The sequence below is a fragment of the Panthera tigris genome, chromosome B2, assembly GCF_018350195.1.
Source record: "Panthera tigris isolate Pti1 chromosome B2, P.tigris_Pti1_mat1.1, whole genome shotgun sequence".
Lineage (NCBI taxonomy): Eukaryota > Metazoa > Chordata > Mammalia > Carnivora > Felidae > Panthera > Panthera tigris.
The window spans coordinates 122,419,502-122,436,798 of record NC_056664.1 but is presented as its reverse complement, the minus strand read 5'-3'; the positions used below and the strand labels follow the sequence as shown (position 1 = coordinate 122,436,798).

At 40.0% G+C, this 17,297-nt stretch overlaps 1 protein-coding gene across 4 annotated transcripts in view; it reads left to right on the top strand.

Moving 5' to 3' along the window:
- Positions 1 to 17,297, top strand: part of MAP3K5 (mitogen-activated protein kinase kinase kinase 5) — a 205,864-nt gene that overhangs the window by 130,064 nt on the left and 58,503 nt on the right. For 3 of the 4 annotated variants that reach the window (XM_042987198.1, XM_042987196.1, XM_042987200.1), the window contains exons 12-14: positions 3,552 to 3,601; positions 6,280 to 6,375; positions 9,293 to 9,374. In XM_042987198.1, coding sequence (XP_042843132.1) covers positions 3,552 to 3,601; positions 6,280 to 6,375; positions 9,293 to 9,374 — 228 coding nt within the window. The remainder of the gene's footprint in view (positions 1 to 3,551; positions 3,602 to 6,279; positions 6,376 to 9,292; positions 9,375 to 17,297) is intronic. The other variant, XM_042987199.1, reaches the window with a different exon arrangement.

Below are 17,297 nucleotides of genomic sequence, written 5' to 3'. Positions count from 1 at the left end.
AGTTCAGGGACTCTTAGAGGGTTACTCTCCGTCAAGAGCCAAATAAATTGAGATCCTAATCTTTTAACAGTTCTCTCTTTGTTCAATGGATGGTTGCTGCTTAAAGTCAAGTTAGTACTTGAAGAAAGTCTGGATGTGCACAGGAAAGAAAAGCTTAGACTGAGGAGGAAAGTTATTTCTGAGATATTTTAAACAGTTGTCATTTAGAATCCTTTCCTTTTTTGTTTTTTTAATTAAAATTTTTCTCAATGTTTATTTATGTTTGAGAGAGAGACAGAGAGAGGGACAGAATGGGAGTGGGGGAGAGGAGAGAGAGAGGGCGACACAGAATCCAAAGCAGGCTCCAGGCTCTGAGCTGTCCACCCAGAGCCCAACGTGGGGCTCAAGCTCACAAACTGTGAGCTCGTGACCTGAGCCAAAGTTGGACACCCAACCAACTGAGCCACCCAGGTGCCCCCTAGAATCCTTTCCTTTTTTGAAGTCTAAGCATTCCTGGCCTATCAGGTGGTTTCTCAGAAGAAGATATCAGGCATCAGGGTCCCAGTGGAATATGAAGTGCTGACCTTCCTCCAGCTCCGGCCATGGCCACTCGGAGAAGACAAGGGAAATTTATGATTCTATAGAATTTTTTTTCGAGAGAGAGCATGAGCGGGGGGAGGGGCACAAGGAGAGGGAGCGAGAATCCCAAGCAGGCTCCACGCTCATCATGGAGCCCAATTCAGGGCTTTATCCCAGGACGCTGAAATCATGACCCAAACTGAAATCAAGAGTCAGACACTCAACCAACTGAGCCACCTAGGCAGATTCTAGATTTCGATGATATAATAGTCTCATCCATCAAGGATGCTTTTAGCTATAAAGCTCCCAACTAATAGTGGCTTGAGTAATAAGGAAACGTTATCTTGCATAACAAGAATTCTGGGAGGTAGGAGGTCATTCTGGGGGTAATTTCAGTGGCTTAATGGTGTCAGAATTCTGAATTGGCTTCTCTATATGCTCTCGGTTTTTCTTTCCTGGTCTCAAATAGCAGTTCCAAGCATCAATTCACACTGACAGCATGCAAAGGAAAAGGGTCAGACCCTCTCCTTTGTACCAAAAATTACATCATGTATTCATGCCTAGACCAGTCATGAACAAGGAGAATTGGTCTCACCAATTTAGACCAATCAGTTTCCCCATCCCTAAACATTGCCACCTGAACTTGAACAAAATTTAGTTTTTGTTAGCAAAGAAGGAAAAGCGTGTCCGTGGTCTAAGGAACCAACAGTGTCTGCCAATGGGTAACTCCTGCCGCCTTAGCTCAAAATTAATTCCCAGTCCCTACTCTTGTCCTAGCTGGGGCATGGGATCTGAGGCAAACCAGTTCCACAATATGGTACTTGTGCTGTTTAAATTAGATTGAGTGTGGTTTAGGGCTTGTGGAGGCTAATTATTCCAGCCCTGCCTCTGGCTGTCCTTTTCCCTAGATTCCCAGACAGGTCCCAGGAACCTGTTAAATCCACCGGTTGTCTTTGTGACTCACCAGCGCCTCCATGTGGTGAGTCCCAGTAGTGAGGGAGCTGGGGAGGTAGGCCTCCTCATTCTAGATCACTCCATCTCAGACCCTGGACTTTTTACACTGCTAACAGGGAGCATTCACTGGCAGCACTTGGAAACTTTCAGGAATCTAACATTCTGGAAATGCTGTTCTCCTTTCCTGTAAAACCCGCCCTATCAATCTGGGAAATCCCTCCTTGGCTGTTCCCAGCACAGGGCTGATAGAAGATAGGTTTTACCTGTGCTGTCCTATGGGTGTTCATCAGTTGCCCTGTTTAGTTGCAAGTTTGCCTACTGCTGTATTAGTTTTGCACTCAACCCCCACCTCCTGATCTTGGACGTGGCCTTGGAAAGCAGCTCAGTTGCAGGATCTGAGGATAAGGCTGCATTGTATGCAAGAAGTGTGCAGGTAACAGCTGCAGTTCCTGGGTCACATATATTTAGAAGGTCACCTGAGGCCAACAGGATTTAGAAGCAACTTTCCAAATTACCAGCTGAAGCTGCAGGCTGCTATTTTAATTTAACTCCCTCTGTACTCTGGTTAAGAGAGCCGCATTCCATGAGCACCTTCCTATGGTCTCTTCCTTTCCTGGGCTTCATGCACAACATTTGCTCTGTGTTAATTCAGGTCACCTACCCGTGACCCGACTGGTGTGCATCGAAACTAGTTTTTTTAGTAAATCTCTTTTGGGCTTGGGAGGATCTATTTTTATTTTAAGTTGCATGGTTGTAGCAAAGCACTAGGTGCTGTGGTTATAAATTGTGGCTTTTTGATTTGCTTCAGCCAAAAGGAGAGTTCTGGTCCACCTCAGAACCACAAGCTTCCTTACTCATTTCACTAGCCCAGCCAAGACCACAAGTTCCGGGCAGTATTTTAAGTGGGTGGGTAAGAGCTTCTTTTCCTGGTTGTTTCACATTTACAGAATTGAATTGCCATCTGAATTGACTGTTGCATAGCACTTGCTAAACTTGGACATGTGTATCAACTATTTTATTTCTATTAAAATATTTATGTTGTCAATTTCATATTGTTATCAGATGTATTTTTGCAGGGAATGTGATCCATCCTGTAATTTATTTAAAGACGTGAATTTAATACTCATCAGACTTAGCTTTAGTAATAAACTCAAAAAATAAATTTCCACAATTTTTTTTCACCTTGGCCCCAAATCACCCATGTTTATCATATGACAATCAAATTTTTTATGGGCAAACTTTATTAGTATATTGAATTTTGCATAAATTAGATAACACACTGTAGCTAAGATGTATACTATATACATGTGTGTACATATATACTTGCTATAGGGGTGCCCGGGTGACTCAGTCAGTTAAGCGTCCAAGTTTGGCTCAGGTCATGATCTCACGGTTCGTGGGTTTGAGCCCCGCATCAGGCTCTGTGCTGGTAGCTCAGAGCCTGAAGCCTGCTTCAGTTTCTGTGTCTCCCTTTCTCTCTGCCCCTCCCTCACTCGTGCCCTGTCTCTCATAAATGAATAAACATTAGAAAATTTAAGAGGAAAGGGCTAACCTCATTTCCTGAAGAAATAGAACCACCATTTCAGAAAATGTAACTAAAGATCATTCATAAATAATCATCTTTAAAACCTTGCAGAACTTGATTCAAATTAATGTTTTTATTTCTCAGAAAAGAAATATTACTCAGCTGTAATTGAATTACCTTGATCACTGGGTTTTTTATTTAAAAAATTAAGGCACAGCAGTTATTAGGTTAATCTGCTAAAAATCAAGTTTTAGAGTTTAATGAGACTAATTCTCCTAGATTCTCTTGGAAGCTATTTTATTGAAGCACAGAAATTATTAAATAGAGTAAACATCACCCTTGTGGCTTGAAAATGAATTACAATTTCCATCCAGATAATCTGTTCATGAAGAATTATGTACGAGGAAAAATTACTGTGTATATTATTTTAAAATAATGAAACCAAATTATTATGTTATTTTCATTATGATGACTCAACATTTCTTGTTCTTGTTGTTCTTCCCCTGTGTTCTAGAAAGGTATACATGAGTGGAATTTTAGTGCTTCTTCTGTCAGGGGAGTGAGGTAAGTTTCCTTGGTACATGTTTTTTTTTTTTCTTTTTTTACTTAGAAGACAATAGAACTTTTAGTCAGGATTTAAAAATGCAAAGAACTTCAAGAATCCTTTATTGATGAAAATGTTCAACTGTTTCTATCTCTATTATAAAAAGATTTGCGGGGCGCCTGGGTGGCTCAGTTGGTTAAGCGTCCGACTTCAGCTCAGGTCACGATCTCGCGGTCCGCGAGTTCGAGCCCCGCATCAGGCTCTGGGCTGATGGCTCGGAGCCTGGAGCTTGCTTCCGATTCTGTGTCTCCCTCTCTCTCTGCCCCTCCCCGTTCATGCTGTGTCTCTCTCTGTCTCAAAAATAAATAAACGTTAAAAAAAAAAAAAAAGATTTGCAACCAAAACTTTCACTGTTAGTTGAACTGACTCTGTGCTTGTCACCTGCTCCAAATATGGAGAATGAGGGATAAATGTGGACTGTGGACCAGGATCAAGGTGTAGATAAAAGTGAGCTATTTGGGTCCTCTCTAGCTGGTTGAGCTGTTGGTGTTATGTGATAGGCCGGTTTTCCGGTCTTTTTGGTGTTTCAGGAATTAATCTCCTGTTAGGTGGAGCCAAAAAGCTACATACATGCCATCTATCAGGTTGCATATCCTGTAGTTAACATTAATGTGACTGTTAAAGAGACTATAGGGAATTTATTTTTAAAAAACTTTTCCGGAGGTCGCTGTTAATGAGGTATTCCTGAAATTCTAGCGGCTCACTTCAGTGGTTCAGTTCTGACATTGCCATCATAATGCCAGTGGTTCAGGAAATACCAGTTCCTGGGATATAGAAATGAGATTTTTTTTTTCTTAGAAGCAAGAACCACTGGTTAAACATTTAAACACTTGTTATATAGAAGCTCAGTCTAAAAACCAACTCTTGGAAATTTCAAGCCAAATTAGTTGTGTTTACTATTTATTTCCACATAATAGAAATGAGAAGAAGCAGATTTCTGCAGGCCAGTTATGCAATACCCTGTTGCTTGTGGCATAATAATAATTGGTTTTGATGGAGCATGAACTGCTAGAGCCGTCTGAGTCACTGATAATTGGAGTTTGCCTGGTAAAACCACCTGTTACCTCATGAAGGATCTGAACAGAAGCAAGCAAGATAATAGACTGACTCATTATATATCTTTCCAACCCAGCCTTCTCAAATAAAGTTTTACTCTCTTAATATTTAATTTTTAAAACCAGTCATCAGGAAGGCACTCGTTTATTGCTGCGTTTTTAAGCAGTTTATGAAAGTATGGTAATATAAATTCCATTTTATCATATCTATTTTCCAAGGAACGTTTTTTTAAATTTAAGTATGGCATCACTACATACGCCTTTGTTGTGACTTACAGCATATACGTAGAATGCTTCTTTCTATGTGGCTATTTCTGGTTTCTATGTTGAGAAACTCAAGCTGTAGTTTATGGCTTCAAAGAGAGCTAACTACTCTTGGCTTCCTTCTTGATGAAGAGATAACAAACTACAGAGAAAAATCCAACTAAGTCAGCAGTTTGTCTTGCATCCCCTCAGGATTTGCTCAGCTCAGTCAATGGGCATTTTACTGAGACTCCAGGTGTGTGTCAAATGTTGAGTCCTATTCTGCTAAGAATACAACAGTGACCACAACATGAACTCCCACTCTCAAAGAGGTGGGAGGCCAACCCAGCCTCATAACATTTAACAGCTAATGACAAGAGCTACTATTGAGATGACCGCGAGATGAGCAATGATAGATGTAAATGTTCAAGGAGCAGAGGTGCAAGAGAAAGTCTTTCTGTTGAAGGTAGACACAGGGAAGGGAGAGGGTAAGATCTAAGCTGGGCCTTGAATGATGAATAGAATTTCTTTACAGAGTCAAAAATGATGTGCATCCCAAATGCAAAGGCATAAAATAGGGATTGGCAACCTACAGCCCACAGGCCAAATATGGCCCGCTGCCCGTTTTTGTAAAGTTTTATTGGAACCCAGCCACGTTCATTTCATTTGTGCATTGTCTAAGGCTGCTCCAACAACAAAACTGAGTAGTTTGGCCTGCAAAATCTGAAACATTTACTCTCTGGCCCATGTCAGAAAAATTTTGCTAACCTTTGGCATAAAATAGCATGGCCTGATGGTAAACTCCGAATTATTTCAGTTGCTATAAAATCACTCGCTGAGTCAAAACCAAGTGCTGTTTCACATTTCTTCACGCCTCTAAAATCTCGACACTGATGAGGTGCTTTTATTGCCTCCACACATTGCCTTCTTAGCTTTGGAAACATTTCATTGTTCTGCAGATGCCATAGCGCCAGAATCGCTGAGCCCACCCAGCCAGTTGATACTTAGCTTTTCCTCCAATCACGCAGGGTAGTGGTATGGCAGCCAGGACGCCTTTCCCCTGTAAGCTGGAGGGATAAATAGCTTAGGTGTCCTTCAGGCATGCCAGAGCAGCCCTGTCTGCTGATATAGGTAAAAGGACAATTCTCAGACTATGAAGTAATTTTAGTATCGTGCTATGGGGAACATCACTTCTTCAAGTGCTCTTTATATCTGTCTGTTACAAACAACAACGGTGTCATACCTGGGATTAGATATAAAATGTACTTATTTTTCATTACAGATTCATAGAAGCAAGAAGCATAGCTATTTCCCTGAATAATTCTTTTTGTTTGTTTCAGTATTTCTAAATTTGAAGAACGATGCTGTTTTCTTTATGTGCTTCATAATTCTGACGATTTCCAAATCTATTTCTGTACAGAACTTCATTGTAAAAAGTACGTATTAGTCATTGTTTATGTGTAAAAAATACTGTTCTTACCTGATCATTATTTTTAATTAATGAGTGAGCATGTAAGGAATTCATGGCCATCTGGTTATATAAATATTGCATTTAGGCTAACATCTTATAATTACGGGGTATGTTTAACAATCAGAGAATGGAGGAGGGGAGTCTCTTTAATAAATCAAGCTTTCTCTTAGTCATAATTAATTTTTCCAAAGACAAAACATTAACCAAGACTTACCAGTTAATTGCCTGATACTATGTCACGTTTTTAAAGTGTTCACTGATTACAATATATGATTACCAAAATTTTCATTCTTGAATTCTTTTGGATAATCTCACCATTGTCTACAACAGTGGCTCTTAACCCTAGTTCATAGTGGAATCACTTGATGCACTTAAAAAACTGCCTGGGCCCTACCCCTGACTAATTATGTTGGATTTTCTGGTGGGGGTGCAGCTCGAGTTAAGAGCTAGTTATATGATATACACCAATAAAAGATAATCCAAAAATCCATGGACTGGACTGTGTTTCTGTGAACCTCCCTGGGTATATTTCCCTTGGGCTAATACTTAAAGACTTCATGTTCCCTTGGAGCACAGTTGACTGATGGTGGGGATCTGGGAAAGTGAGTGACAATTTTTAAACCAAAGTGCAGGTAAAAGCCAGCTTGGACTTAAAATTTTGCTTAGGGCTTTTCTTATTCAAATAATCACTATTTGACCCCATTGTAAATGACTAATACACTGATTACAGTATATAGTCAGTCATTTTTATCTTGATACAAGAAAAAATGTTTGTTTAATCCATAATTCTTGGCTGTAGTTTTATCTTTATTATTGTAAAATATGTAGTAAAAAGACTTGGAAATAAGAAATAATTCCTAGCACATATATGGTCTACTTTTCTACTTAAATTCTCAAGGCTACTGATTTGTTTCTATGATCATTATAGCTCAGATTTATGGAGTACTTACTCTGGACCTAATATCTATTTTAATATTCAAATAAAAACTTAGGTAGGTAATATTAATATCTTCATTGAAAAGAGTTTTTAAAAAAATGGCATCTTGGAGAGCCTAAAACCATATATAGCCAAAAAATGTAAAATCTGGGATTTGGACAAGCACATGTGACTCTAGAATCTAGTTTCCTAAAAATTACATTGTGTTCCCATCCCACTGTATTATATTCTGCTTAGAGATGTACATGTTGAAAAACTGTGTGACTAGCAGATGGAAGTCTTCACCCCAGATCTTAAAGTCTGTCTTTTGGGGAGCCTGGGTGGCTCAGTCGGTTGAGCATCCAACTTCAGCTCAGGTCATGATCTCACAGCTCGTGGGTTCAAGCCCCGCATCGGGCTCTGTGCTGACAGCTCGGAGCCTGGAGCCTGCTTCGGATTCTGTGTCTTCCTCTCTCTCTGCCCCTACGCCACTCGCATTCTGTCTCTGTCTCTCTCAAAAATAAATAAACATTCAAAAAAATTTAAAAAAAAAGTCTGTCTTTAAAGCCAGAATTTTTTTTAGGTCTTTAACTTTCTTCTTCCTCTTGGTTGAATTTGCTTTTATCTTTAACTCATCAGGGTGTTTAATCTTCATCAGAGCATACTGTTATTCTGATCACGCTTGGGAACTTCTTTTTCTTGTCATTGACTGCCAAGAAATGTGTAGAGAGAAAGGAAGAGTCGCACTCCAGAGATAGACTCCAAACTCCCAAATGGGCTTTGTCTATTTTGTTCCTTGTCACAGTTCCAAAGGCCAGAATAGTTTTTGATCCTTGTAGATACTCTATAAGTATGGAGTACTTGTTGGATGGATGGATGGATGGGTGGGTGGGTGGTTGGATGGTTAGATGGTGGATGGTTTAAAAAAGAGGTACAGAGATAAAAAGGTTCTGAGTTGTGGTAGGTAGACTTTTCTTATCCCACATAACCTGCTCTTCTCTTGGGTTGGCAGTGCAGAGCATGACCTGCCTGTGAGATCATCAGCCCCTGTTCATAGTACCTCCCTTGCTTTAAGTCTATGAACCCTTAGCATCTCCTTCGAATAGACTAGACACAGCTAGCATTATAGGGACTAATCTGTTTCTTGCTATAACTATTTTTCTTGCCTCTGAAATGGTCTACAAGAAAAAAACAAAAAAACAAAAACTTCACAAGAAGAGCTCCTGAAGAAAATGTCACCAAAAGAGGGGTGGCTTCTTTTACAAACCTATAAGCCAGCCAGCCCTAATTCACATCAGTGTTTTGTAGGTTGTTTTTATGGGACACCACATTTACGATAATGGAGGCAAAATGGGTTCAGTATCTCAGATGAAATGTTGATACAACAAATAGTCACCTCAGAATTTAGAGACACTATTCCAGAATATGGGTATTTTTGTTAAGTCCCATTTTAAATAAGAATATTACCATCAGCAAAACAATAATAGCTAATATTTAGTGAGTGAAGTCTGCTAAGCACTTTATAAGTACTACATCAACTCATCTTCATAACAGCCTTTAATTTGACACTTCCGAGGTCCCCACTTTGTAATTAAGAGGTGAGGCTCAGAGAGGTGGAAGAGCCCACCCCAAATCACACAAATGCAATCTTGGCCTGATATCCAAGTCCACATTCTTAACATTTCTAGGGGTTTGTCGAGCTTCATTGTTCTAATTCTATAATACATTACATTACTATTATTTGAAGTGAGGCATTAGGTCAGAAATTTCTAGACAGTCCTACCAACCTGTGTTTTCCCTTTTGGAAAGTCACATTTTTCATACTGATACCAATAGTTTGTTCACTGCCTGATTTTAGAAAGTCTCTTAGCGCTCATGTTTTGCTCCGAAACCATGCTGGAACATACTTGGGTTATATTTAACGTCAAACGTATTGCGAGTGACCACATACCAATTCTCATTGTAGGTTTTTTGAAATGGTGAACACCATTACTGAAGAGAAGGGGAGAAGCACAGAGGAAGGTGATTGTGAAGGTGACTCCTTGGAGGTAATGACTTAGGCTTCATGCCCGTCTTACAAAGTTTCTCTGCGGCTGTTTAAAAAATGAACTACTTAAAGCCTTACTGGGGAAAGCGTGCGCGGGCACACATGTCTGTGTGTGGAGGGGGCACGTAAGTGGTGGTGAAAGGTGGGGAGCCCAGCTAGAGTCTATGAGCTTTCTCTTAATGCTCAAGGCAACTTCTTCTAGAACCCCTTGTTAAAAAACAGCTAAAAAGCAAACATTGGAGAACTCTTATCTGGGAATACTGAGTTCGTTTGTTTTGCTTATCTGTTAGTAACTATGCTTTATCTGTGAGGAGGTTGATTATGCTCAATGCACGGCCTGCAGGGCCCTCGCATTTTTATTCTCCTCTGATAATACGTGCAACCCAAACAAGCACAATTCAGCGAAAATTCTGAATGACAAACCTGGTTGTGGCCCTCCTATGTATACTGCACAGAGGACCTGGAACAACTACAGATTAATAGAATAAAGAGAGGAGGATAGTACAAATTACCTGTAATGCCTGCCGTTCCTCTAAACGCAGTTCTCTGACTTCTGCCTCATGGACACAGGACACTGTAGACACCTATTCTAGATCATGTCCATTTTCGCTGTCATGGTTACTCTGTGGTAAAGAGCCTTCCGCACTGTGAGGCCCAGTACTGGAGTGTCCCAGGAGTGCTGAGCACCTTCAGAAAGTGGACATTCCTCCAGGCCTGACAGTAGACCACCTTCTTCTCCAGGCTTCTCTCGGTGTTGGACTCGGAACAAAATTCTTAACCCAAGTAATACTAAAACTTATATTTCTTTTTTTTGATGTTTATTTATTTATTTTTGAGAGAGAGAGAGCCAGCAGGGAATGGACAGAGAGAAAGAGAGAATCCCAAGCAGGCTTTATGCTGTCAGCACTGAGCCTGACGTGGGGCTTGAACCCATGAACCCTGAGATCATGACCTAAGCTGAAATCAAGATTTGGAGGCTTGAGCGACTTAGCCACCCAGGCTCCCCTACATTTCTGATGTTAAAGTGAAATAGAAGAAACTATAGCACCAGCCTGACTGGAATACTTATTTACCAGATCACTTTGATAATGTCATCCCACATACTAGAATTTTTATAAAAACATTGAAGCAGTAGGGTAGAAGTTGAAAGAAAATTTAAATATAATAACCAAGTGTTAACTCTGTCTAGAGTTAAGTTCTATAATTACCTAGCAGTTGTATAGCTTTGATGTTTGTAGGTAAGCCTGAGGCTCGTTCATTAAAGTTATAAAAGGATGATAGACCTAATTTGGAAAAAAAAAAATGTTTCCCAGTGCATTAGCTTGTTGTCTATTTAAGTAATGTTTTTTTTAAATTTTTTGTACATGTTTTACATTTTACAATTTTATATATTTTTTTTAATTTTATTTTTTATTTTTTAAAATTTACGTCCAAATTAGTTAGCATATAGTGAAACAATGATTTCAGGAGTAGATTCCTTAATGCTCCTTACCCATTTAGCCCACCTCCCCTCCCACAACCCCTCCAGTAACCCTCAGTTTGTTCTCCATATTTATGAGTCTCTTCTGTTTTATCCCCCTCCCTGTTTTTGTATTATTTTTGTTTCCCTTCCCTTATGTTCATCTGTTTTGTCTCTTAAAGTCTTCATATGAGTGAAGCCATGTGATTTTTGTCTTTCTCTGACTGACTAATTTCACTTAGCATAATACCCTCCAGTTCCATCCACGTAGTTGCAAATGGCAAGATTTCATTCTTTTTGATTGTTGAGTAATACTCCATTGTATGTATGTGTGTGTATGTGTATATATATATATATATATATATATATATATATATATATATATACCACATCTTCTTTATCCATTCATCCGTCGATGGACATTTGGGCTCTTTCCATACGTTGGCTGTTGTTGATAGTGCTGCTATAAACATGGGGGTGCATGTGTCCCTTCGAAACAGCACACCTGTATCCCACAATTTTGTATTTTCTTATTTCAGTATTATGTTAGAAACTAGATCTCTAGGCTCCTACATCAGTGCTCTTTTACTATACCTCATTATCTCTGTTTTTACTTGGTTTAAATTTAGTCACTTGATACATAGCAACTACCAAGGTAAAAGGGAACAAAGACAATGAAAATGAAACACATCCATTAGTAAATACAAAATGATGATGTGAGTGGACTGGAAAATCCATAAAGTTCCTCTGCAGTGTCATAAAAAGGCTGGCTTTTGTTCAACCAGTGATAGCTGTCCTTTACTTTATACCCTTCTTTGAGGAACTAAATCTTACCAGAAATACACATAGCATAGCCAGGCTGTGGTAGCCATATGTCACAACTTGGTCTTCTTAATTGATTGAATCAACAGTCTAGAGACTCTTCTCCGGGAGCCACTTTTACCATATGCATAGCACAAAGCAGTTCTAATTGCCTTAGAATTTGTGATGAACATTGCCAGCTGAGTTTTGTAAGACTCAGTTTCCTACAATGTAAAAAAAAAAGTAGGTAGATCACTTTTTAAAGAGCTGTCAAGAAGATACGGAATCAAGATCCTTTGAACTGGACACAGTAATAAATAGGGTGGCTGTGTGAGGGGCCCTTCCCAGTCAGACAATCCTACTGCGAGCACTGAAAATACTCACCAAACAAATCAGAAGGGAAATAAATGCTCAGGCTTCTTCCTAGGAATAGCCTGAGGGTTTTAGCTGTGCTGACCTCACACACACACACACACACACACACACACACACACACACACTCACAACAGCTTATACAGTATTCCTGATTCATCAAAGTGCTTCTGACTCACTCTTCTCAAGTAAGTACAGGGATGCTATTCTTTTAATGTTGGAAAAACAGTTTTACACTCTATCCTTTGCATTCTATCAGAATAATTTAAAATCCATGACAGAGAATGCCTTCTACAGTATTCCCAGTGGACTGTATAGCATATATATATATATATATATATATATATATATATATATATATATCCTATAGTGAATATCCATATATAAATATCCTATAGTGAATCAACTATATATATATATATATAGATATATAGATAGATATATATATAGTTGGGCTAGTTTGGCTAGTTTGCCATTAAACCCCAAGTACAGACATTGTTGACATGTGTGTGTTGGGGGGGAGGGTGTTCTGTGGACACAATAGAAATGAACAGAGATTGTGATGATGCTCTGGGCTCCACACATGGTGATATCTATCCCACTTCACTCTTTCTCTCATTGAATGTCCCTTTGTAGCCAGAGCACCTTTATAATAGGAGTTATTAAATAGCCTGAACTTGTATTTTTGCATAATTTATGATAACTTCATGATTATATTTCTTAGATATTCATCATATGTGGAATTTAAGAAATAAAACAGATGAACATAGGGGAAGGGAAGCAAAAATAAGATAAAAGCAGAGAGGGAGGCAAACCATAGGAGACTCTTAAATACAGAGAACAAACTGAGGGTTGCTGGAGTGCAGGGGATTGGGGGGATGAGCTAAATAGGTGATGGGCATTAAGGAGGACACTTGTTGGGATGAGCACTGGGTGTTTTATGTAAGTGATGAACCACTAAATTCTATTCCTGAAATCATTATTACACTATAGAATAACTAACTTGGATTTAAATTTTTAAAAATGAATAATTAGTTTTTTTTTAAATGTTGGTTTTAATGGATTTAGTGGTTTTAACTTCACTTAGTGTATTGTCAGTATTGGCAAACATTATCAAAGTGGTTCTATAAACCACAAATTTGAAGCTAATCCCTAGACTTCTGGATGTTCTTATCCGAAGCCTATATTAAGATCTGCTTTTCTTTTTTATTTGAATGGTGAGGTTTCTTTGAGGCAGTACAATTGTGGGAGGGATTCAGCCTCCTTCAGGTCATGGTCAGTCCCCTTCTCCAACTGATTAAACTTGACTCTGCTATAACCCCTGAGCTGGTGTCTGGAGCTTTGGATTCTAGTCCTAATTTTGCTAACAGCCAGTTTTATAACTCTGGACAAAACTCATGCTCTTGGCTGGGCTAAGATAATTTCGTTCCTCAAGTGAGAATGGACAAAGAATATCTTAAATACCCTTTCCTAGCTCAAATTTGTATATTTTTTCAAGATTAGTACAAACTGTTCAAGGTAGTTTCAAATACAGGTCAGTACCACTCTCAGAGGACTTTTCTGCTTTAAACAGAAAGAGAAACAGCTTCTTTCGATTCAAGTCCATGTCGTTCGACTCTAGGATGTATTTTGATAGGGACAGGCAATGAATCCATTTCTTAAATAGTTTAATCGGTAAGTTTATATTGAAATCATTGAACAATTGATTGCAGTTACCCATAAGAGTTCTAACACTTATCAGCTGTAATCCTTACTTTTGTTCTCTCAGCCTTCCGTATTTCCACCAACAGCAAGGGCATCTACCCAGTAACCCAAGGCAGCCCCCTGGGAGAAACCTCTGCTCTGCCTCTCTTCCTCTTCACACCACGTCACCCCTCCAGCCCCTTTACCTCATCGTCTCTGTCATTCCCCCATCTCAGGTCTTCACCACCTCTCCTGTGGCCTCATCTCTCTCCTGCCATCAATATGCATCTCTGTCATCATCAGAGAGATCTCTCACCCGATTTAATCCTGTGACTCCCCTCATTAAAAACCTTTGATGCTACTCTTGGTAGAACAAGGCTACCACGGATACCATGTTCTCAACCCTCTGGCTGTAACACGGCCTTTCCTTTCTGCCCTGTGGGCTGGGATTGCCGAACTCTTTTCCATTTTCTGGAAGGCCAAGCTTTCCTGCCCCTAGGTTTGACCTGCAGACACCCAACTCCACATGCTTTTTCTTTTCTGTCTGACCTGGTGACTACATCCTAATTTTTTTGAGATGCAAGTCACGTGTCATGTTTTTCTTTGAATCATGTCTCAACACCACCTCTCCCTTCTCTCTGCTCTCCTAGCATTTCTGCCCACTCCCCTGCCCTAGCTCTTCTTACAGCATTGTAATTTGAGAGCCTGCACCAGACTGTGAACATCCCAGGGCAGGGCTGTGGCTCTGTCTCCTTTTTAATCACATACTCTCACATGGTATGAGGCATCCAAGCAGAAGTAGTTCAGTCAGATCAGAGGCATGGAAGGGTTTGAAGGCAGGGTGTGATAAAGCTGGTATTGTTTAAAAACATCTCATGCTGTGGGGAGAGGGCTATGGATTGGAAGGGACAGAGTAGATGCTGTGATGTTGGCTTGAAAGTGGTTCCATCAGTGTTGAGTCAGGGAAAGAATGAACACCGTAATCAAGCTGCATGTCATAAACCAGGCATTATTGACTCATTCTCTTTTCATCTCTTTCTCTTTTTATTTCCTGGAAGAAAACACCAGATGCAAATTACTGAGGTCCTTTTGGACCCCAATACAAAATGTGTTATGTCTCCCTCCTCACTCCTCCCCCAAACACATACATACATTCTAACTCTCCGTAACCCCATTCTCTTTCTCTTTCCCTCCCTCCATCCCTCCCTTTTCCTCTCTGCCCTCTTTTTCTTACATTCATTTGTACCTCACTGTTTTCTCAAAATGGGCATATGACTGGCATAAACCTGAGGTAATCAGAGCACGTGGCCCTGTGAACCTGTTTGTACCTACTTTTCAATGTGCATAAAGAGAAAGTTGGCCCCTTGTTGGGTGAAGTGGAGACAAGCAAGATAAAAAGAACATTTTCCTTTGACTTAAACATCTGCAGAATGATAAAATACCCTACCGTTTCCTTTTGTGATGATTTCTTTCACAAACATTAACAGTGAATTATGGTTTAGAATTCATTTAAATCAGTTTGGAATCATTAGGTATCACATTGGTTCTTCTTTGACATCCTATTTTTTAAAGTTTATTTATGTACTTTGAGAGGGAGAGAGAGAGTGCACACACATGTGGGGGAGGGGCAGAGAGAGGGGGGAGAAAGAGAATCCCAAGCAGACTCCATGCTGTCAGTGCAGAGCCCATTGCAGGGCTCAGTCGCATGAACCGGGAGATCATGACCTGAGTCGAAACTCAAGAGTCAGATGCTTAACTGACTAAGCCACCCAGGCACCCCTTTGTTTCTATTTTTGTGCATATCTGAAGCTCAACACCCATATTTACTACACTGAGAAAACATTTCACTCACACTGTTGTATGATATGAATATCAATTTGTTATTCATTCACCTATTGGTAGGAAATAACAACTTCTTCCTCTACCAACTTAGGTTCAATGATTAGGGGCCTGCAAATCAACTGACAAAAGACAGTTTAACAAGAGGAAAGACAACACTTAATCATGTACAGGGAGCATGCAAAGTGGCTTCCGACTACCTAGAGTTAAGTTGGTTTATCCTACTAAGAAAAGTCCTTGATAGGACTTGAAGGAAAAGCACAATGTGGGAAACTAATGACAAAAAAAGTGGAAGGTACAGAAAGTTTTGGCAAGGTTTTGTTTCTGTAATCTCTCATCCAGGTACCAATGGTCCTAAACCAGAGAGAGGATATTGGCAGCTATATTTTCAGGATGCTCTGCTTAAGCCAGCAAAAGAAGTTTGGATAAGGTTTTTAATGAAGTTTTATTCGGATGTTTTCAGCTTAAAATAATCTTTTTTTTAAAGCCTAGGTATTTATTTTGAGAGAGAGAGCACAAGTGGGGAAGGGGCAAAGAGAGAGAGGAAGAGAGAGAATCCCAAGCAGGCTCCATACCACCAGTGCAGATCCCGACGCAGGGCGCGAGCTCACGAATTGCGAGATCATGGCCTGAGCTGAAGTCAGACGCTTAACCGACTGAACCACCCAGGCATTCCTGGAATCATCTTTATGCGACATTGATGGGTACAAATTCAGTTCACTCAACTAATAGTTACTGGACACCTGGTAATGGTAGACACTATTCTAGATGCGAGGGATACAGCAGAGGGAACAATTGAGACAAATCCCTACCCTCACTAAACTTACGTTCTAGTGAAAGACCAAGAATGAACAACATAAATAAGTAAAATACATAGCATGTTTGATAATAATCCGTATTAAGGAGAAAAATTAAGCGGGGAAGGATTCAGGAAGTTACAGCATAACGGAGCAAGCAAGTTTAGACCAAGACGCCAGGGATGGCTTATTGAGAAGGTAATGTGTGAGTAAAGGCCAGAGGGAGAAGAGGGCTATAAAACTAGATATTTGTACCTACAGCATTTGTAGCATTTTATTCGTGTCATTAATAGTTATTAATGTGTTTGACATTTTTTTTAATTTTTTTTTTTTAACGTTTATTCATTTCTGAGAGACAGAGTGCGAGTGGGGGAGAGGCAGAGAGAGAGAGGGAGACACAGAATCTGAAGCAGGCTCCAGGCTCCGAGCTGGCAGCACAGAGCCCGATGCGGGGCTCTAACTCACGAATTGTGAGATCATGACCTGAGCCGAAGTCAGTTGCCCAACCACTAAGCCACCCAGGTGCCCCAAATGTGTTTGACATTTAAATGAGATGACCACTCACCTCATGTAATTAAGCACCAGAGGGAAGTGCATGGCCTTTCAGAAGGTGGTGGCTTTACTGTGGGTCCCTTGACAGCGTGAAAAGTAAGTGAATCACCACTTGGTTGTTTGGCCTTGTCAGTATTGTCTTCCTCCGCTGATTCCCTTTTCAGTGCCAGGCTTAGATTGCTCTGGGCAGGCAACAATAGAGGGATGCTTCTAGAAGTATTCCCGTCACTGCTTTGAGATGCAATTGTTTCCCTTAGCAACAACCAAATTCCTATTGCCTATTGCCTACAAATAGAATGCAAACTACATAAGCAGTGTAATCTTACCTTTTATCTTTCAAATCACTCTTTCCTCCACCCCTAACTTTTCCCATATTTCTAATTTCATACACCTTGTTTTCCCTTGGCCTGTAGCCCAGCCC